The 18,420-nt window shown below is 46.0% G+C and overlaps 1 protein-coding gene across 1 annotated transcript in view; it reads right to left on the bottom strand.

The window, feature by feature from the left end:
• Nucleotides 1-10,287: 10,287 nt before the first annotated feature.
• Nucleotides 10,288-18,420, bottom strand: part of LOC123749937 (motor neuron and pancreas homeobox protein 1) — a 124,434-nt gene continuing 116,301 nt past the window's right edge. Inside the window, 2 exon segments of the mRNA XM_069302073.1 lie at nucleotides 10,288-13,346; nucleotides 16,595-16,755. Coding sequence (XP_069158174.1) covers nucleotides 12,801-13,346; nucleotides 16,595-16,755 — 707 coding nt within the window. The 3' untranslated portion in view covers nucleotides 10,288-12,800.

The raw sequence follows: 18,420 nt of genomic DNA, 5'->3' as shown, positions 1-18,420 counted from the left end.
AAGGGGGAGTCAGGATAAGGATTTGGGATGGGACGGGGGAGTCAGGATAAGGATTTGGGATGGGACGGGGGAAAGGAATGGGAAAGGACAGGACAGGACAGCCAGGAAGTGAACAGGGGCAGGAGGAGAAAGAGGAGGTGGGTCACGTGAATCATGTGTGGGTATAGCTGAGAAATATTTACTCATTTACTCACGTCTACAAATAATGAATTATATTGGGCAGGTTTGTAGTAGAAGATAAATCTATTTATACGATAGATACTTGTGTGAATGGACATCACTTTATTCAGAATTTGATCCGCCAGCGGGTTTTAAACCCTAACCTAACCTAACCTACTCTGCCTCAAGTAACCTGTGACGATAATCTCCTTCAAGAGATTGAGCCTGCTCTTTCCTCCAAAAGACGTCGATATAAACATCTATATAAAACAAGTATAGAAGAAAAATCCAACAACGACAACACCAGCAAGGTTTGCCAGAGCGCAAAACGTATGCAGCCAGGAACACCTGCTCCACCTCAAACCGCCAAACTACCTGTCTTGTCGCCGGCTCCTCGCTGATTGGCCGCGGGTCTAGCTGCAACTGCACTCCACCCACCATACTACTTGATGTCTGGGGCCGCCACGACCTCAGTCTTCAGAATATCCCGTGCTTTCGACAGGTTAACACGTCTCGTTGGTAGACTAAAGCCCCAGGCTTACGTGTACTAAGAGAAGTGATAGCTTGAAGCCAATATTCCGGCACCTACTTACTTGTTTATCATACCCTTGTTATTTGTTCATTTGTCTTAACGTAACTTTTCATTTTACCATTTAATTATTCTTATTATTTTGATTGCTTTTATTATACGAATTTGTGTGTCCATTTTATTCATGTTTTGCTTTCTTTAACGTAATTAAAATTTCATTGTTAAAATTTACTTGTGTTTTGTGTGTCTTCTCCTTACCTTACCACAGACGAAGTTCCAGATTTTCTATTTTTTTTTCTATATGTGACGAGGCCATACCCCTAGCTTTTGAACAGCCGAACACCAACGCGTTACCGTCACAAACCAAATCCAATCTACTTCAACTAACCTAACCTAACATACTTTTCCTTGCGTATCCCAAGGAGCCGGTCGGCCGAGCGGACAGCACGCTGGACTTGTGATCCTGTGGTCCTGGGTTCGATCCCAGGCGCCGGCGAGAAACAATGGGCAGAGTTTCGAGCCAATCACGTGAGGCGTTCAGGGGAATCTGATCCCACTGTGACGTTCAGGTGAATCTGATCCCACTGTGACGTTCAGGTGAATCTGATCCCATTGTGACGTTCAGAGGAATCTGATCCCACTGTGACGTTCAGGGGAATCTGATCCCATTGTGACGTTCAGAGGAATCTGATCCCACTGTGACGTTCAGGTGAATCTGATCCCACTGTGACGTTCAGGTGAATCTGATCCCATTGTGACGTTCAGAGGAATCTGATCCCACTGTGACGTTCAAGTGAATCTGATAAGCGTTATCAATATAAACCTGATATCCGGCCACGAACTGCTGGCAAATCAGTAGCTAAAACTGACTCCTAATTGGAATTCATTTTGAACGAATTGCATTTTCCCCATCGAGCCGGATGGAATTTCCCATTAGTCACCCGATGGTGACTTGCATCATCGGGGGATCGAACGCGGGCCCGGGAAGAACCCCACGAATGAAGGATTCAGGCGTGCTGCGGAGAGGCGGCCGCAGGTGGAGTACGTTGACGACCACTTAGCGGACGAGAATGTAGCTCTTGCAAGAGTTCCTTGCAAGAGTTTCTTTCAAGAGTTAGTACACAAGTCAGTCTTGGGAGACACCATAGTCTTGTGTGGAAAATATTATTTTCATGTTAAAAAAAAGTTACTCGGCACGTATCTTTTATAATTATCTTAGTTACAATATTGCCAGTTACAATGACCTTAGTTACAATGACTTTAGTTACAATGACTTCAGTTTCAATGACCTGAGTTACAATGACCTGAGTTACAATGACTTCAGTTACAATGACCTGAGTTACAATGACTTCAGTTACAATGACCTGAGTTACAATGACTTCAGTTACAATGACCTGAGTTACAATGACTTCAATTACAATGACCCTAGTTATGCTGCTTAAATATTTAGATTCTCGACAAACGCCAGTCTAACGGCAGTGGTTAAAGCCAATTTTGAAAGCATTTTCGCGTGTTTGGCGACTGTTGAACAAGGTTTAAATTAGTGCCCTCATTAAAGAGCCGTTGTCCAGCTCTTGTTGAGAGCTGCGGCTCTCACAGTGAGAGCCGTGAATCACATTGCCACTAATCAAATAATTAGATCGTTTTTCCGCAGTTAAAAATGGAATTGTGGATTGTGATTTTTAGGTATGATAAACAGGTATCGTTGCCGAACTAATTGACCCGTTGTTGTTATAGATTCGGCTACTCGGAACAAGTTGCAAGTAGCACGGGCTATGGTGAGCCCGTAACTTACCTGGCACAGGAGCGGGGCAAGTAGCACGGGCTATGGTGAGCCCGTAGAGGTTGACCCGTTGCTTGACCTAGGGCAGGGGGGTAAGTCTGTCTGGCTTCCCACGGCCGCCTCGTGGGGTGATATAGACATTTGGTTATGTGGGGGTTTGGTTATTTGGTTATGCTAGTCTCAAGCGACAAGGGAGGAATTTTTTGATGTGTGAGTGTTTACTAGTTTACTAGTTGTGTTTACTAGTTGTGCTTTTGCGGGGGTTGAGCTTTGCTCTTTCGGCCCGCCTCTCAACTGTCAATCAACTGTTTACTAACTACTTTTTTTTTTTTTTTTTTTTTCCCACACCACACACACACACACCCCAGGAAGCAGCCCGTGACAGCTGACTAACTTCCAGGTACCTATTTACTGCTAGGTAACAGGGGCACTTAGGGTGAAAGAAACTTTGCCCATTTGTTTCTGCCTCGTGCGGGAATCGAACCCGCGCCACAGAATTACGAGTCCTGCGCGCTATCCACCAGGCTACGAGGCCCCCTATGTGTGTGTGTGTGTGTGTGTGTGTGTGTGTGTGTGTGTGTGTGTGTGTGTGTGTGTGTGTATGTGTGTGTGTGTGTGTGTGTGTGTGTAACATATAAGATGTAGGTTCCCTTGATTGTTTCAAGCGTAGGTTAGACATATATATGAATGAGATTGGGTGGATATATATATAGAGGAGCTGCCTCGTATGGGCCAATAGGCCTTCTGCAGTTACCTTTGTTCTTATGTTCTTATGTAGATCTCTTTCTTCCGTGTAGGGTCGGGCCTCTGAGGAGTGTTTCAAGTACAGCTGTTGTTGTTGTTAAAGATTTAGCTATTCAGGACGGAGTGTCCATGTAGCACGGGCTATGGTGAGCCCGTAACCAGTCCATCGTTATACAGCTGTGATTCACATCTTTTGTAGTCGCACATGTGCGCAGGTGAGCAGTTTAACCTCCGAGGTCAATATTCAGGTTGTGTTGGCCACTTTGACTGCAAGCCTGGTTGTGTTGGCCACTTTGACCGCAAGCCAGGTTGTGTTGGCCACTTTGACCGCAAGCCTGGTTGTGTTGGCCACTTTGACCGCAAGCCAGGTTGTGTTGGCCACTTTGACCGCAAGCCAGGTTGTGTTGGCCACTTTGACCGCAAGCCAGGTTGTGTTGGCCACTTTGACCGCAAGCCAGGTTGTGTTGGCCACTTTGACCGCAAGCCTGGTTGTGTTGGCCACTTTGACCGCAAGCCTGGTTGTGTTGGCCACTTTGACTGCAAGCCAGGTTGTGTTGGCCACTTTGACCGCAAGCCAGGTTGTGTTGGCCACTTTGACTGCAAGCCAGGTTGTGTTGGCCACTTTGACTGCAAGCCAGGTTGTGTTGGCCACTTTGACTGCAAGCCAGGTTGTGTTGGCCACTTTGACCGCAAGCCAGGTTGTGTTGGCCACTTTGACCGCAAGCCAGGTTGTGTTGGCCACTTTGACTGCAAGCCTGGTTGTGTTGGCCACTTTGACCGCAAGCCAGGTTGTGTTGGCCACTTTGACCGCAAGCCAGGTTGTGTTGGCCACTTTGACTGCAAGCCAGGTTGTGTTGGCCACTTTGACTGCAAGCCAGGTTGTGTTGGCCACTTTGACCGCAAGCCAGGTAATGACTTTTTCACCAAACATAGACCTGACCGTAGCAGGAGTTGGCGAGCCATTGCCTAAGCAAATATGGCAGACTGCCTTCTCTCTCTCTTAAGTCATTCATCACCATGTTTTCTTGAGTCTTTCTACCCCCACTATTTTTAATGAACTTGAAACGACAGGATTAGTCTTGTTTGGGAACTGGGGCAGCGGACAGTGTTATTGTCGCTTTGTATAAGAGTATATATATTTTTTTTTTTTGATGTAGCTGTTTCGTAGGTAGTCATTTGTTTCAGTGAAATTGTATTCAAAGGTTAAGTAAAATATGTGTCTAGTTTATTTTATAAATCATAATTAATATAAGATGTCTCTTACTCTGAACGATGGTTCTTGCGAAGAGTCTCTCTCTGTCTCTGTCTCTGTCTCTCTCTCTCTCTCTCTCTCTCTCTCTCTCTCTCTCTCTCTCTCTCTCTCTCTCTCTCTCTCTCTCTGTACATATGTATATATATATATATATATATATATATATATATATATATATATATATATATATATATATATATATATATATATATATATAATATTATTTCAGAATGGTACAGCGTGAGTGAGGGAGTTATCTTATTCACAATAGTGCGTAAGTCAGTATTTTGTTTGGTTCATAATTAGGTGTTGTCTTCATTTATCACAAGTATACATGGTTAGTACAGGGCGCCTGGCGCGGCCCGTCATCTGGTTCGCTCTGCTCATCCCAAACTGTCAAACATCTTCTCCCACCCTGTAGCCACCTCCCACCCTGTAGCTGCTCTACTCCCACCCTGTAGCCACCTCCCACCCTGTAGCCACCTCCCCCCCCTATACCACCTTCCACCCTGTAGCTGAATCCCACCCTGTACCACCTCCCACCCTGTAGCTGCTCTACTCCCACACACAAGTTAACTTAGCCGCCTTCTTAGCCATCGACACCTGACAGTTGAATTAATTTAAGACAAGGTCTTCCAGAATCTCTCTTATTATAATTTTCATGCGATTCCTCACATCTCCCCGGATCACCTTGCCGTACGTCCGACGGAGAAGACATTTCTCTACGCAATTCTTAGAGGTCATTGTTTCTTCCCTTTGCCCTGTATCCTTTTATTTTGTCTTAACACGGTAATGTATATTCCCTCAGCGTGTCTAGTGCCAGCTTTGTTTCTTCGTTGTTCTTACACAATTTCGTATGTCCTTGAACAAGTCCACAAGGGCCGTGACGAGGATTCTAACCTGCGTCTAGAAGCATCCCAGACACCCGCTAAACACACACCGAAACTACGACGTTGGTACAACGTTCGAACAAGTTTTAACACCTCCTATAACCAGTTATAACAACCAATATAGCAAGTTGTTACAACGTTCTAATACGTCATAAACACGTTAAGCCAAGATGTAACAACTTTATTACTAGTTGTAACAAGCGGAAAATAGAGACAGTTTCGGTTTGTGATTCCAAGGCGCTGCCTTAATCGACATTCGTATGTACTTTCTTGGTGTTGTAGTGTTGTGTATTTTCCAGTATAGTCTTGGGCTTGGTTCCGTCTGAGCTGCGCTCCTCAAGAAAGAGCAGCGTGTGATGCTTAGACCTTAACCAAACATTTCACCCCGCCCTGGGTGTTGACAACTTCTCAACGAACACTGAAGAATTGTTGCTTGTGGTGTGGGGTACCTTTGTTGCTACTGTGGCCATCTTCTAAGTCACTCCTCGTTGCTGCAACCACTTGGGCTGGACGGTAGAGCGACGGGCTCGCTTCATGCAGGTCGGCGTTCGATTCCCGACCGTCCAAGTGGTTGGGCACCATTTCTTTCCCCCTGTCCCATCCCTAATCCCTATCCTGGCCCCTTCCAAGTGCTATATACTCGTAAGGGCTTGGCGCTTACCCCCCTGATAGTTCCCTTCCCTTCCTCGTCGCTGGCCCGGCTATCTGTTAGGTTCATTACTGCTTGATTGTACTGATCAGTCAGAGGAGCGGGTGGTTGATGGTGTGTGGGCTCCGATTGATTGATTGATTGATAAAGATTAAGCCACCCAAAAGGTGGCACGGGCATGAATAGCCCGTAAGTGGTGGCCCTTTTGAGCCAAAACCAGTATCAATAGATGATACTGGAGATCTGTGGAGGTGCGACTGCACCCTGCGTGACGGGAGATGTCTCCCGTGGGGCTCCGATTGATTGATTGATGAAGATCAAGCCACCCAAGAGGTGGCACGGGCATGAATAACCCGTAAATGTGGACTCCTCTGCCATTCATACGCCACCGATGGTGGAGTGGAATTTGCTGGCTAGCCAGTGAGGTGACTCCTCTGGCCTTCCAGATCCGAATCCTGGTGGGGCCAAAGAGCTTATAGTGATATAGTGTGATATAAACACCAAGTGATATATAGTGATATAAGCGCTAAGCCAATATGACTATAGCCATACTGGCTTAGCGCTTTCTCCTCATAATTACCTTACCATGTTCCATTATACCAGCTTCTTCCCTTCACTTGATCACATTCTTGAAAGGGCAATATCGAGGTTTATTATTTCTTTTATTGATCAATATCAATTTATATCCAATTATGTTGACCAGACCACACACTAGAAATTGAAGGGACGACGACGTTTCGACTTGACTTGAGTCGATTTCACAATCGACTTGAGAATGGTCCAGGACGGACCGAAACGTCGTCGTCCCTTCAATTTCTAGTGTGTGGTTTGGTCAACATACTTCAGCCACGTTATTGTGACTCATCGCCTACATATATCCAATTTGCTCAATATCCTTTATATCGAGGTTCCCCCCTAAATACAGACCTTGCCCAGGATGCCATCCCACAACAGTTTGCTAACTCCCGGGGAAACCTATTTACTGCTAGGGTGAACAGCGGCATTCGGTGAGAGGAAACGTGCCCAGCAACCATATTTCTATTCCGCTGGGGATTCTAACCCAGGATTCCCCGTTTATGAGTTCAGATCACACCCGACTGTGCCACCGAGAACGTTCTGTACTACTAGTTCTCTATTATATTCCTTTCTCGCTAACTGCAATTAGTATTTGTGTCATCTCTCATGCAGGTTGAAGAATGCACACACACACACACACACACACACGCACACGCACACGCACACGCACGGTGTAGGGGGATAAGAGACCTTTTACGGACAAGACAGGAATGATTTCCATTGTGAATAGCAAACACGCGGCGGCAGATAGGAAAAACACTTCATATCAAGGCTCCAAACACAAAAGGAGTCAAGTTAAACAAGCTGGTGTCACCAGCCTTCAGTCACTCCCCCCCCCCCCCACACACACACACGCACGTACGCACACACACACACACACACACACACACACACACACACACACACACACACACACACACACACACACACACACACACGGCAACACACACACACACACACACACACACACACACACACACACACACACACACACACGCACATACACACACCCACACGCACGCACGCACACACACACACACACACACACACACACACACACACACACACACACACACACACACACACACACACACCGATATGCCGATGATGCAAAAATTATGAGGAGGATTGAAACTGAGGACGATAGTAGGAGGCTACAAGATGACCTAGACAGACTGAGTGAATGGTCCAACATTCTGTGACAACATGGCTGTTGAAGTTCAACCCGAGTAAATGCAAAGTAATGAAACTAGGTGGTGGAAATAGGAGGCCAAACACAGGATACAGAATAGGAGATGAAGTACTTAATGAAACGAACAGAGAGAAAGATCTAGGAGTTGATATCACACCAAACCTGTCTCCTGAAGCCCACATAAAAAGAATAACGTCTGCGGCATATGCGAGGCTGGCTAACATCAGAACAGCGTTCAGGAACCTGTGTAAGGAATCATTCAGAATCTTGTACACCACATATGTAAGACCAATCCTGGAGTATGCGGCCCCAGCATGGAGCCCGTACCTTGTCAAGCACAAGACGAAGCTGGAAAAAGTCCAAAGGTATGCCACTAGACTAGTCCCAGAACTAAGAGGCATGAGTTACGAGGAAAGGCTGCGGGAAATGCACCTTACGACACTGGAAGACAGAAGAGTAAGGGGAGACATGATCACAACCTACAAAATCCTCAGAGGAATCGACCGGGTAAACAAGGATAAACTATTCAACACTGGTGGGACGCGAACAAGGGGACACAGGTGGAAACTGAGTACCCACGTGAGCCACAGAGACGTTAGAAGGAACTTTTTCAGTGTCAGAGTAGTTAACGGATGGAATGCATTAGGCAGTGATGTGGTGGAGGCTGACTCCATACACAGTTTTAAATGTAGATATGATAGAGCCCAGTAGGCTCAGGAATCTGTACACCAGTTGATTGACAGTTGAGAGGCGGGACCAAAGAGCCAAAGCTCAACCCCCGCAAGCACAAATAGGTGAGTACAAATAGGTGAGTACACACACACACACACACACACACATTCATTACAAGATCATCTGCTTTATGAAATAACGAGAGACAGACAGACAGACAGACAGACAGACAGACAGACAGACAGACAGACAGACAGACAGACAGACAGACAGACAGGGCTAAAAACCGCGGTGGGTGTTGTAAGGCGGAGGTACAGAAGCGGTCAGTAGAAGTAGCGAGGCTGGCAAGGAGCTGGCATGAGGCCTGGTCAAGGACCGGGCCCCGGGGACGCTAAGCCCCGGAAGCACCTCAAGGTAGAGGAGAGGGAGAGGCCGCGGAGCCCTCCCTCCCTCCCCCTCTACTTCAAGACACTGCTCTGCCTGACTATGTATTACGTGTCCAATTATGTATGACACAGTATTGAGCTGTGTCACCAGTGTCGTGGTGATGTAACAATCACTTGACATATATTTGTGAATGGATAATTAGGTTTACAGCCTGGTTAAGTACGTGTGTTCAAATGTTTATAGTATTCTTAGGAGGGGTATACCCAGTGGTGCCCGGGATAGTGTCTCTCTCTCCCACCATGCCCCATTCCACCCCTCTAGTTTTTTCCCTTTTCCGCATGTCCCCCCTTTCTTTTCTCATCTGCATTTCCCCTTTCTCCTCTTCCCCCTTCTCTCTTCCCCTCTCCTCCCTATCATTCCCCTCTTCCCCTTATCTCCCTACCCCCTTACCCGTCAGCTCTCTACCCTCCGACCTCGAACAGATAGACATTTTCATTTATATAAAGAGAAAATAAACACATGCGCGGGTAAACGGCAGGAGTAACCTAAAACTCTACGGGCAAAACTTCCCCGATTTCATTTCTCCGTTTGTGAAACTCGCAAACAGGTGGTGTGGGTTATAGGTTATATTTCTTATAGCATTTAACTCGGGCCTACCCCGATCAGCTATGTCCGTGCCGTACCACAGACCATTCCCCCTGCAAATTCGGGTGACGGTAGCCCCAACTTTGGACATAGGTCATGGGGCTATGTCCAAAGCCCCATGACATAGGCTTTGGCCGCTGTGGCAAGGGTTAATTCATTGATTAATTAATTCTTGAACACTTTTAATATTTTTTATTCAGTACAAAACCGGTGCTTTACAGAGAGATAAAATATAAGGTTTCAAACTTATATTTTACTACATACTTATAAGTTTACTACATGAATGGACAGGGCGAGTGAACTTGCTGGGTTAGGCCTACCTTGCGATGATTTCGGGGCTCGTGGTCCCCGCGGCCCGGTCCTCGACCAGGCCTAGTTGTATATGTTCCATATTTTAAATAATTAATCGTGAGTCAGGGTAAATGTTGTCATTTTCTTGCCTTCGTTATATATCTTTGTGTCCAAATGACTATTTTTACCAGTAAGTGAAAATTACGGACAGTTTGATTTTAATATATGAGAAAATCAGTTGGAGCAAAGGGTAGGAGGGTGGGATTCGAACCCTCGACCTGGCTGCTCTCCTCATTGCTCCAATTGATGCATCACGTTAATGAGATTTCATTATGTAAGTCAGTACATATTTATCTTACACATGTAAACAATGAATTGACCGTCCTCTCTGACACTGCAGGTTTCATAGACATATTTGCGCTTCACTACAGTATTTTGTCTTGAGATCTGTAGCTGTTATCTCTCCTCCAGCAGTGAAGATATCTTTACGCAGGATAACAACAATAAAACAAAGCAGGTCAAGATTTTTAAGTTTATTAATCTTACGAGGCTGAAGGGTTAAGAAGAAATGGGGTTGTGCCTAAGTAACAATATCTAAGTTATATTTTGGGTGAAGGAGTGGCCGTCGAGACGCTCCCGGGAACAAGAGTGGGCCAGGCCGGGCCACCCGTGGCCCACTTGTGAAGTTAGTGGCCAGGCCGAGCCACCCGTGGCCCACTTGTGAAGTTAGTGGTCAGGCCGAGCCACCCGTGGCCCACTTGTGAAGTTAGTGGCCAGGCCGGGCCACCCGTGGCCCACTTGTGAAGTTAGTGGCCAGGCCGGGCCACCCGTGGCCCACTTGTGAAGTTAGTGGCCAGGCCGGGCCACCCGTGACCCACATGTGAAGTTAGTGGCCAGGCCGGGCCACCCGTGGCCCACATGTGAAGTTAGTGGCCAGGCCGAGCCACCCGTGGCCCACTTGTAACAAGGAACCCCGATAAGTTACAGTGGTGAATCGTAACTTGGTGGTTCCTTAACACACGTCGAATGCATTATAGAATGAACATATTCATATAAGTACCTGGTCTTTGTCCTTTTATTGGTTCCCACTGTACTGGTTCACGGTACCAGGTCACCGTACTGGGTCACGGTACCAGGTCACCGTACTGGTTCACGGTACCAGGTCACCGTACCGGGTCACAGTACCAGGTCACCGTACTGGGTCACTGTAGCAGGTCACCCTACTGTGTCACAGTACCAGGTCACCGTACTGGGTCACTGTACCAGGTCACCGTACTGGGTCACTGTACCAGGTCACCGTACTGGGTCACTGTACCAGGTCACCGTACTGTGTCACGGTACCAGGTCACCGTACTGGGTCACAGTACCAGGTCACCGAACTGGGTCACGGTACCAGGTCACCGTACTGGGTCACGGTACCAGGTCACCGTACTAGGTCACGGTACCGGGTCACCGTACTGGGTCACTGTACCAGGTCACCGTACTGTGTCACGGTACCAGGTCACCGTACTGTGTCACGGTGCCAGGTCACCGTACTGTGTCACGGTACCAGGTCACCGTACTGGGTCACAGTACCAGGTCACCGTACTGGGTCACGGTACCAGGTCACCGTACTGGGTCACGGTACCAGGTCACCGTACTAGGTCACGGTACCGGGTCACCGTACTGGGTCACTGTACCAGGTCACCGTACTGTGTCACGGTACCAGGTCACCGTACTGTGTCACGGTACCAGGTCACCGTACTGTGTCACCGTACCAGGTCACCGTACCAGGTCACCGTACTGGGCCACGGTACCAGGTCACCGTACTGGGTCACGGTACCAGGTCACCGTACTAGGTCACGGTACCGGGTCACCGTACTGGGTCACTGTACCAGGTCACCGTACTGGGTCACCGTACTGTGTCACCGTACTAGGTCACAGTAACAGATCACAGTAACAGGTCACCGTACCGGGTCACGGTACCAGGTCACGGTACCGGGTCACGGTACCAGGTCACCGTACTGGGTCACGGTACCAGGTCACCGTACTAGGTCACGGTACCGGGTCACAGTACCAGGTCACCGTACTGGGTCACCGTACCGGGTCACGGTACCAGGTCACAGTACCGAGACAGCATACTGCATGAGAAGGATCACCGGCTAATAAATAAACTACAGAATTATAAAACCCAAGACTGAATATCCTTTCAATATTTAAAAAAAAGATCATTTCGGCAAACATCTGTTTTAAGACAAATTCTTGATTTGATGATATGAGATGATGATTAGTACATGTTAATATACAAAACAAAGACAATAACACGATGAGGAATTGTTTTGAAGTGAGGATGGAGCTGTGTTGTTGTGGAGAGAGCATCGCTGACCAGCACAGGTGTGTGGGAGTGGAGCCACGTGTGTGTATACGCCCTCTGGAGACGAATATATATATATGCGTAAAGCGGCGTGGCTACATACTACTTACAGCCAGAACTTACGAGCGTGTCACCATGCAGGACTTACGAGACAGTAGATGGGAAAGTTGGTGGGGTGGGGGGGTTCTTGGGTTGGGGTTGGCCAGCCAGGTGAGGTGAGATCCGGGGCCTGGTGGGTGCCTCGTGGCTCACCTGAGGCTCACCTGAGGCTCCTGGAGGAGGAGGAGCAGGAGGAGGTCTCAGTCAAGTCCTCTCAGGATATTGTGAAACTCCGCCAAAAGTCTGTGATGTATATACATGAATTTTTTTTATTTTTTTGTTTTGTTTTATTTTTTTGCTAGGTAAAAGCTGAGGCTTGAGCGTGATTTTTTTTTGTTTAGGAATGTTTGCCAGCCAGGCAAAGCTGTAGGTTCAGCTTTGTTTCACTTACACAACAGTTGGCTTACTCCACAGCACACACTACCTCACTGTATGTACAATACACAGCTTTGAGTGTTTGTCATGTGTTATAATGTCTCTCAGGAATGGTGGGTGGAGCTCGTGTTGTCTAAGATGCCAGCCTACACTGGTTGGCGCGGAGGCGCTGATGCTGAAGATTCACGACTGCAAGAAGCTGTCTCACGAGACGTAAGGTCTGTAGAGGTGTTCCGCGTCAGGAGGGAGCTTGGTGAGGATGGCAGCGGAGAGGGGCACGTGTTGGTACTGCCCTGAGAACACCGACGACCCTCCTGACGAAGTCACCACCGGGGTAGGAACATGGAGGTGGGACATAGCCGCGGCGTGGGCGTGGATGCTGTCGTAGAGCGGGTCGAAGCGACGAGGGTCGGGCGAAGACGCCGTCGAGGACTCGGCCGGCTGCTGCTGCGACAGTTGTGTGGGAGGACTTGGCGAGGACAGAGGCTCGTCGTTCCTCGCTTCCGGCCCCTCGTCGCCTCCTACGGTGTCCTCTTGCACGTCGATCTCGTCGTCGGACTCTTGATTGGGCATCGGCTCTTCCTGAGACTCCGTGGCCCCAGAGCCCGTAGAGCAGCCGTCCTTCCCCCGGTCTTCTTTCCCGCTAGAGTTTTCCTTTCCATCCTTCTGCCGCTGTTCCTTGCGGTTCTCCGACATCGCCTTCTTGCTGCGCTTCCACTTCATCCGCCGGTTCTGGAACCATATCTTTACCTGTTGCCGAGAGAATGTTCCACATTAGCAGGGTAAAAAAAATGAATATCCAGAACAGTTCAAATACAGAGGTGAATTAGTGAGGCAGAATGTAAATTTCAGCTAAAGTTGTAGTTGTATTGTGTTGTATTATGATGTATTATGTGTGTCTCGCTGGTGTGTATTCTGGACAACATTCCAAGTTAATGACTGATCTGTATGCTCTGATATAAGATTTTTGTATTTAATGCTGAATATTCTTACTAAGAACCTGCATTCTCGGTTCTCATGTAAGAATAAGAACCTGTGTAAATCACGAATAAATTAGCACATGATGAATGATGTGACTGTTTGACCACGAAGGATAATAAGACGGGAAATTCCTTAAGTATACTTTCGTATTAATCAATACATCTTTAGAAGGATCCTTTCGTATTGCTTAATACGAAAGTACACACACACACGACTAATATATATATATATATATATATATATATATATATATTATTATATATATATATATATATTATATATATATATAGTATATATATATATATATATATACTATATATATATATATATATATATATATATATATATATATATATGTATTTATATATACACACACACACATATACTCTCTACAAGTAATATAAGTAAAAGGCGCAATATGGTGTAACATAGAAGATAATAGAGAAAGAGAAGAGAGAGAGATAGTCAACTTAAAAGAGTGGACAATATAGGAATCTAAGAGAATTCTTCGTTGGGATTGACTGGAATAGTTTGTCGTTATGAAAGGAGATAAACACGAGGTATGCGAAAGACACTCAAACATTTATGTCTAATCAGAGAAGCAAAATACAGACAATTGCGAGAGAGGGGGCCAGAGGAAACACACACAGTTGACCAGACCACACACTAAAAGGTGAAGGGACGATGACGTTTCGGTCCGTCCTGGACCATTCTCACAATTGACTTGAGAATGGTCCAGGACGGACCGAAACCTCGTCGTTCCTTCACCTTCTAGTGTGTGGTCTGGTCAACATACTTCAGCTACGGTATTGTGACTCAGCGCCTGCAAACAAACACAGCTTAAGCGGTATGGAAGAGGCCCAACCCACAACATACTGAAACTACAAACAAATGAAAACTAACTACACAACAGTGACAAACAGACAGGAAGAAACTTTGGGAAGGGAATTGCAGAATAAATGTAAAATGAAACTTAAGGAAATGTGCATTACAGTTTACCGCCCACAACAGGTTATCTTACAAGCAGCCCTTACAAACAGGAAGCTAAATGACATTGAAAATGGTAAACATAATTCCAGTCTATAAGAGTGGAAACTGAACACCCCTGAACTGCTTAATCATTGACAAGCGTAGATGTAAAAGAACTAGAACAATTATTAACAACAATTGAAGAGACTAAATGGAAAGTATTGATATGATAACCAGATAGACAGTTGGATTTCTAAGGAAATGGTCGTGCTTATCAAATCTATTTAGTTTTGCCGATAGTCACAGACCTATTGCAAGAAAGGAAGGTTGGGGCGATTTTCATATACCTGGACTTAAGAAAATCCTTTGATAGAGTTCCACACAAGAGACTTCTAGAGGTTAGGACACTTTCACGGGGTGACAAACAGACTCGAAATTAGATGAGAAATTTCTAACAAACAAATGCTAGCAGTATTCAGAAGAAATGTATCCGACTGGATGAAATGTCACTAGCGGAGTACCTCAGGGTTCAGTTCTTGCTCCGGTAATGTTCATTATCTATATATAAATGCCTACCAGAGGGGATACAGAGTCACATGAATATGTTTGCAGATGATGCTAGTTAGAGTCAAGTATTTAGATGAGTTTATTGTCTTCTATAATAACTTAGACAAAAATGAGTAGAGCCACACACGGCAGATGGAGTTCAATGAAAACAAAATAAAGCAATGGAATGCGGAACAGGGAAGAACAGTGCCACACTTATCATACACACTATATAAAAAGATATTAAACACCACTGACAAGGGGAGAAGTATTTGTATTTGAAGTATTTTAACCTTTGCGCTGCATAGGATGTAATGAGGCATGTGACAAGGGGGAGAGAGATGTAATAGTGGGCTGAATAGTGAGGCTTCACCACTGTGAAGGGCATTGTAGCCTGCGCTACACTATCAAATTTCAGAACGCTGTGTTAAATGTTGTGGACGGAGAAATATTAACTGTTTCAGGCAATGTGTGAAACCAAAATTGTAATATTGTAGCAGTGATACATATTACAGAAAAGTACATAACAAATTACAAATGGTGCAAAGGACATTGCAAGTCCCGGAACATGAGAACAAGAGCTATAGGAGAGGCTGGAGGTGTTAAACATAACAAGGCTACAACACAGAGGAACACGAGGAGACATGATCATTACATACAAAATAGTAGCAGGAATCGACACCAATAGACAAAGAAGCATTGTTTAAACCTGCAACTAAGAGAACAAGAGGTTATAGGTTTAAGCTCAGGAATAAAGGGTCCCTAAAATATATAAGAGAGTTCTCTTTTGCCAAAAAAGTTCATGCAGGTCGGCGTTCAATCCCCGGACCGTCCAAGTGGTTGGACACCATTCCTTCCTCACCATCCCATCCCAAACCTTTTCCTGGCCCCTTTCCAGTGCTATATAGTAGTGATGGCTTGGCACTTTTCCCCCTGATAGTTTCCCTTCCCTTCCCTATATAAACTGAATATTGTAAGTGAAATGTGAGGTAATTTATCTCTAATTTTGAGTCAATAATATTGAGCGAAAGTGTGTTAATGGACGTCCTGTATAACTTGAAGAGAACCTAGTGTCGAGGATTCGAACCTGCGTCCGGGAGCATCCCAGACACTGCCTTAATCGACTGAGCTACGACAGGGTCATAGCTCAGTCGATCATAGGGTCATAGCTTGTTCATTTGATGCATCACGTTAGTGTGATCTCTGTGTGTGAACCTAGTGTCATTATTAACCCAAGTTATTTATACTAGTAACTTGCTAGGGAAGGTAAGGGAATTATCAAGAGAAAGCACCAAGCCATTACGACTATATAGCACTTGCAAGGGGGTCACGATAAGGCTTTGGGGACGGGAGGAAAGGAATGGTGTCCAACCACTTGGACGGTCGGGGGATTGAACGCCGACCTGCATGAAGGGAAACCGTCGCTCTACCGTCCAGCCCAAGTGGTTGGGCATAACTTGGTAGGAGCGTAGCCTAGTAACTAGTAAAAGTGCAGCACTGACCTGAGTCTCTGTGAGCATGAGGCTGGTAGCCACCTCGAAGCGTTTGGGCCTGGAGAGGTACTTGTTCTCCCTGAAGTGCTTCTCCAGCTCGAGCAGCTGCTGGGAGGTGAAGGCGGTGCGGGGCCGTCTGGTCTTGCCCAGGAGGCTGTGCTGACCCATACCTGAAACACATGACAGCTACGTCACACACACCTCAAGAAATTGAAATTGAAATAAGTTTATTGATGTTTATTGATGTTTATTGATATTTACAGCGTTGTGGTTCGAACAAAATTCGTCAGTGAAGCACTTGTTCCGGAAGTGTTCGAACGTCATCAGTTGTGAGTCGTGTGTAAACCGTTTTCATTCATAAACAGGGGGTTTGGCGGGTGAATTAACGAGCATTTGGCCCGTTAATAACGACGGGCTGATTGCCAGCTAAAGTTTGCAGCACACGTTACTTGGACATATTACCAGTAAACAATAACTGAAACAATACACACAGAAATCACAATAGCGTGATGCATCAAATGAACAAATCCACAAGGGCCGTGACGAGGATTCGAACCTACGTCCGAAAGCATCCCTGGATAGCAATATCTGGAACAATACCAAGTTGCGTTATCAGAAGCAAAGTTGACGAGTACGTATACTACACAAATAAGGAAGTGTAGGGCAGCTCGGACCAGGCATCAACAGGAGTTACATGTTTATATTCCATATGTGTGTGTGTGTGTGTGTGTGTGTGTGTGTGTGTGTGTGTGTAGGTGTGTAGTGTTCTTAAAAGACCAGCTTATAAATGGTTTATAAAATGGCTTTAGCCGCCAAGATATACTCGACTCTCAGGGGTCATAGAGAATGCTCTCTCTTCTCATAGGCTAGGGAGAGGTGTGTGTGTTCCTTATAGTGATATATCAATAGCTTATAGTTCTATTCTTCTATTCTTCTATAGTTCTTCAATAGTTCCTTATAGCGTATATCAAGCAGGTATCAAGCAGTGAGTACGATATTTAATGTGATGCAATGTGAATATCTCACCTTTTTATTACACTATTCTGATTTTTTTACATTACAATCTTTACGTTTTAAGTTAGTTTATATATCACACTTATTATTATTTTTTTACATTATTTGATAACTATCTTTTTTAATACTTGACCGGACAGTAGGTGAGTTAATAGCCCGATACCCTGGAAACACAAACCGTAACTATCTTTATTTTCCGCTTGTTACAACTTGTAATAAAGTTGTTACATCTTGGCTTAACGTGTTTATGACGTATTAGAACGTTGTTACAACTTGCTATGTTATATTGGTTGTTATAACTGGTTAGGAGGTGTTAAAACTTGTTCGGAACGTTGTACCAACGTCGTAGTTTCGGTGTGTGTTTGGCGGGGAGCTGTTAAGATTTGTCAGCCAAACCCTCGTACACATCTTCCTCTGCATGTAGACACGCTCCTTCCTTACCCCCCCCCCACGTCGTATTAAACGTCTCTGCACGTGGCACTCACCACCCCTGCACGTGGCACTCACCACCCCTGCACGTAGCACTCACCACCCTGCACGTGGCACTCACCACCCCTGCACGTGGCACTAAACGTTTGTGCACGTGCCTTACCCATCGCCAGCCCCGCCCACACGACCTCAACACGCGGCCTGTGTGTGTGTGTGTGTGTGTGTGTGTGTGTGTGTGTGTGTGTGTGTGTGTGTGTGTGTGGGTGGGGTGGGTGGGGTTCCCGCCCTCAGTGGCGTCTCACAGTTCCTGCGGCAGACACAACGTGTTAATAGTGATACTTTAAGATGCGTGTAAAGAGCAGGACACGCGCTAGTGCTCAGTAAAGGTGTGG

The sequence above is a fragment of the Procambarus clarkii genome, chromosome 47 (genome assembly GCF_040958095.1).
Source record: "Procambarus clarkii isolate CNS0578487 chromosome 47, FALCON_Pclarkii_2.0, whole genome shotgun sequence".
Taxonomy (NCBI): Eukaryota; Metazoa; Arthropoda; class Malacostraca; order Decapoda; family Cambaridae; genus Procambarus; species Procambarus clarkii.
Note: the sequence above shows the minus strand (reverse complement) of the source record. Positions and strands in the feature narration are given on the sequence as shown.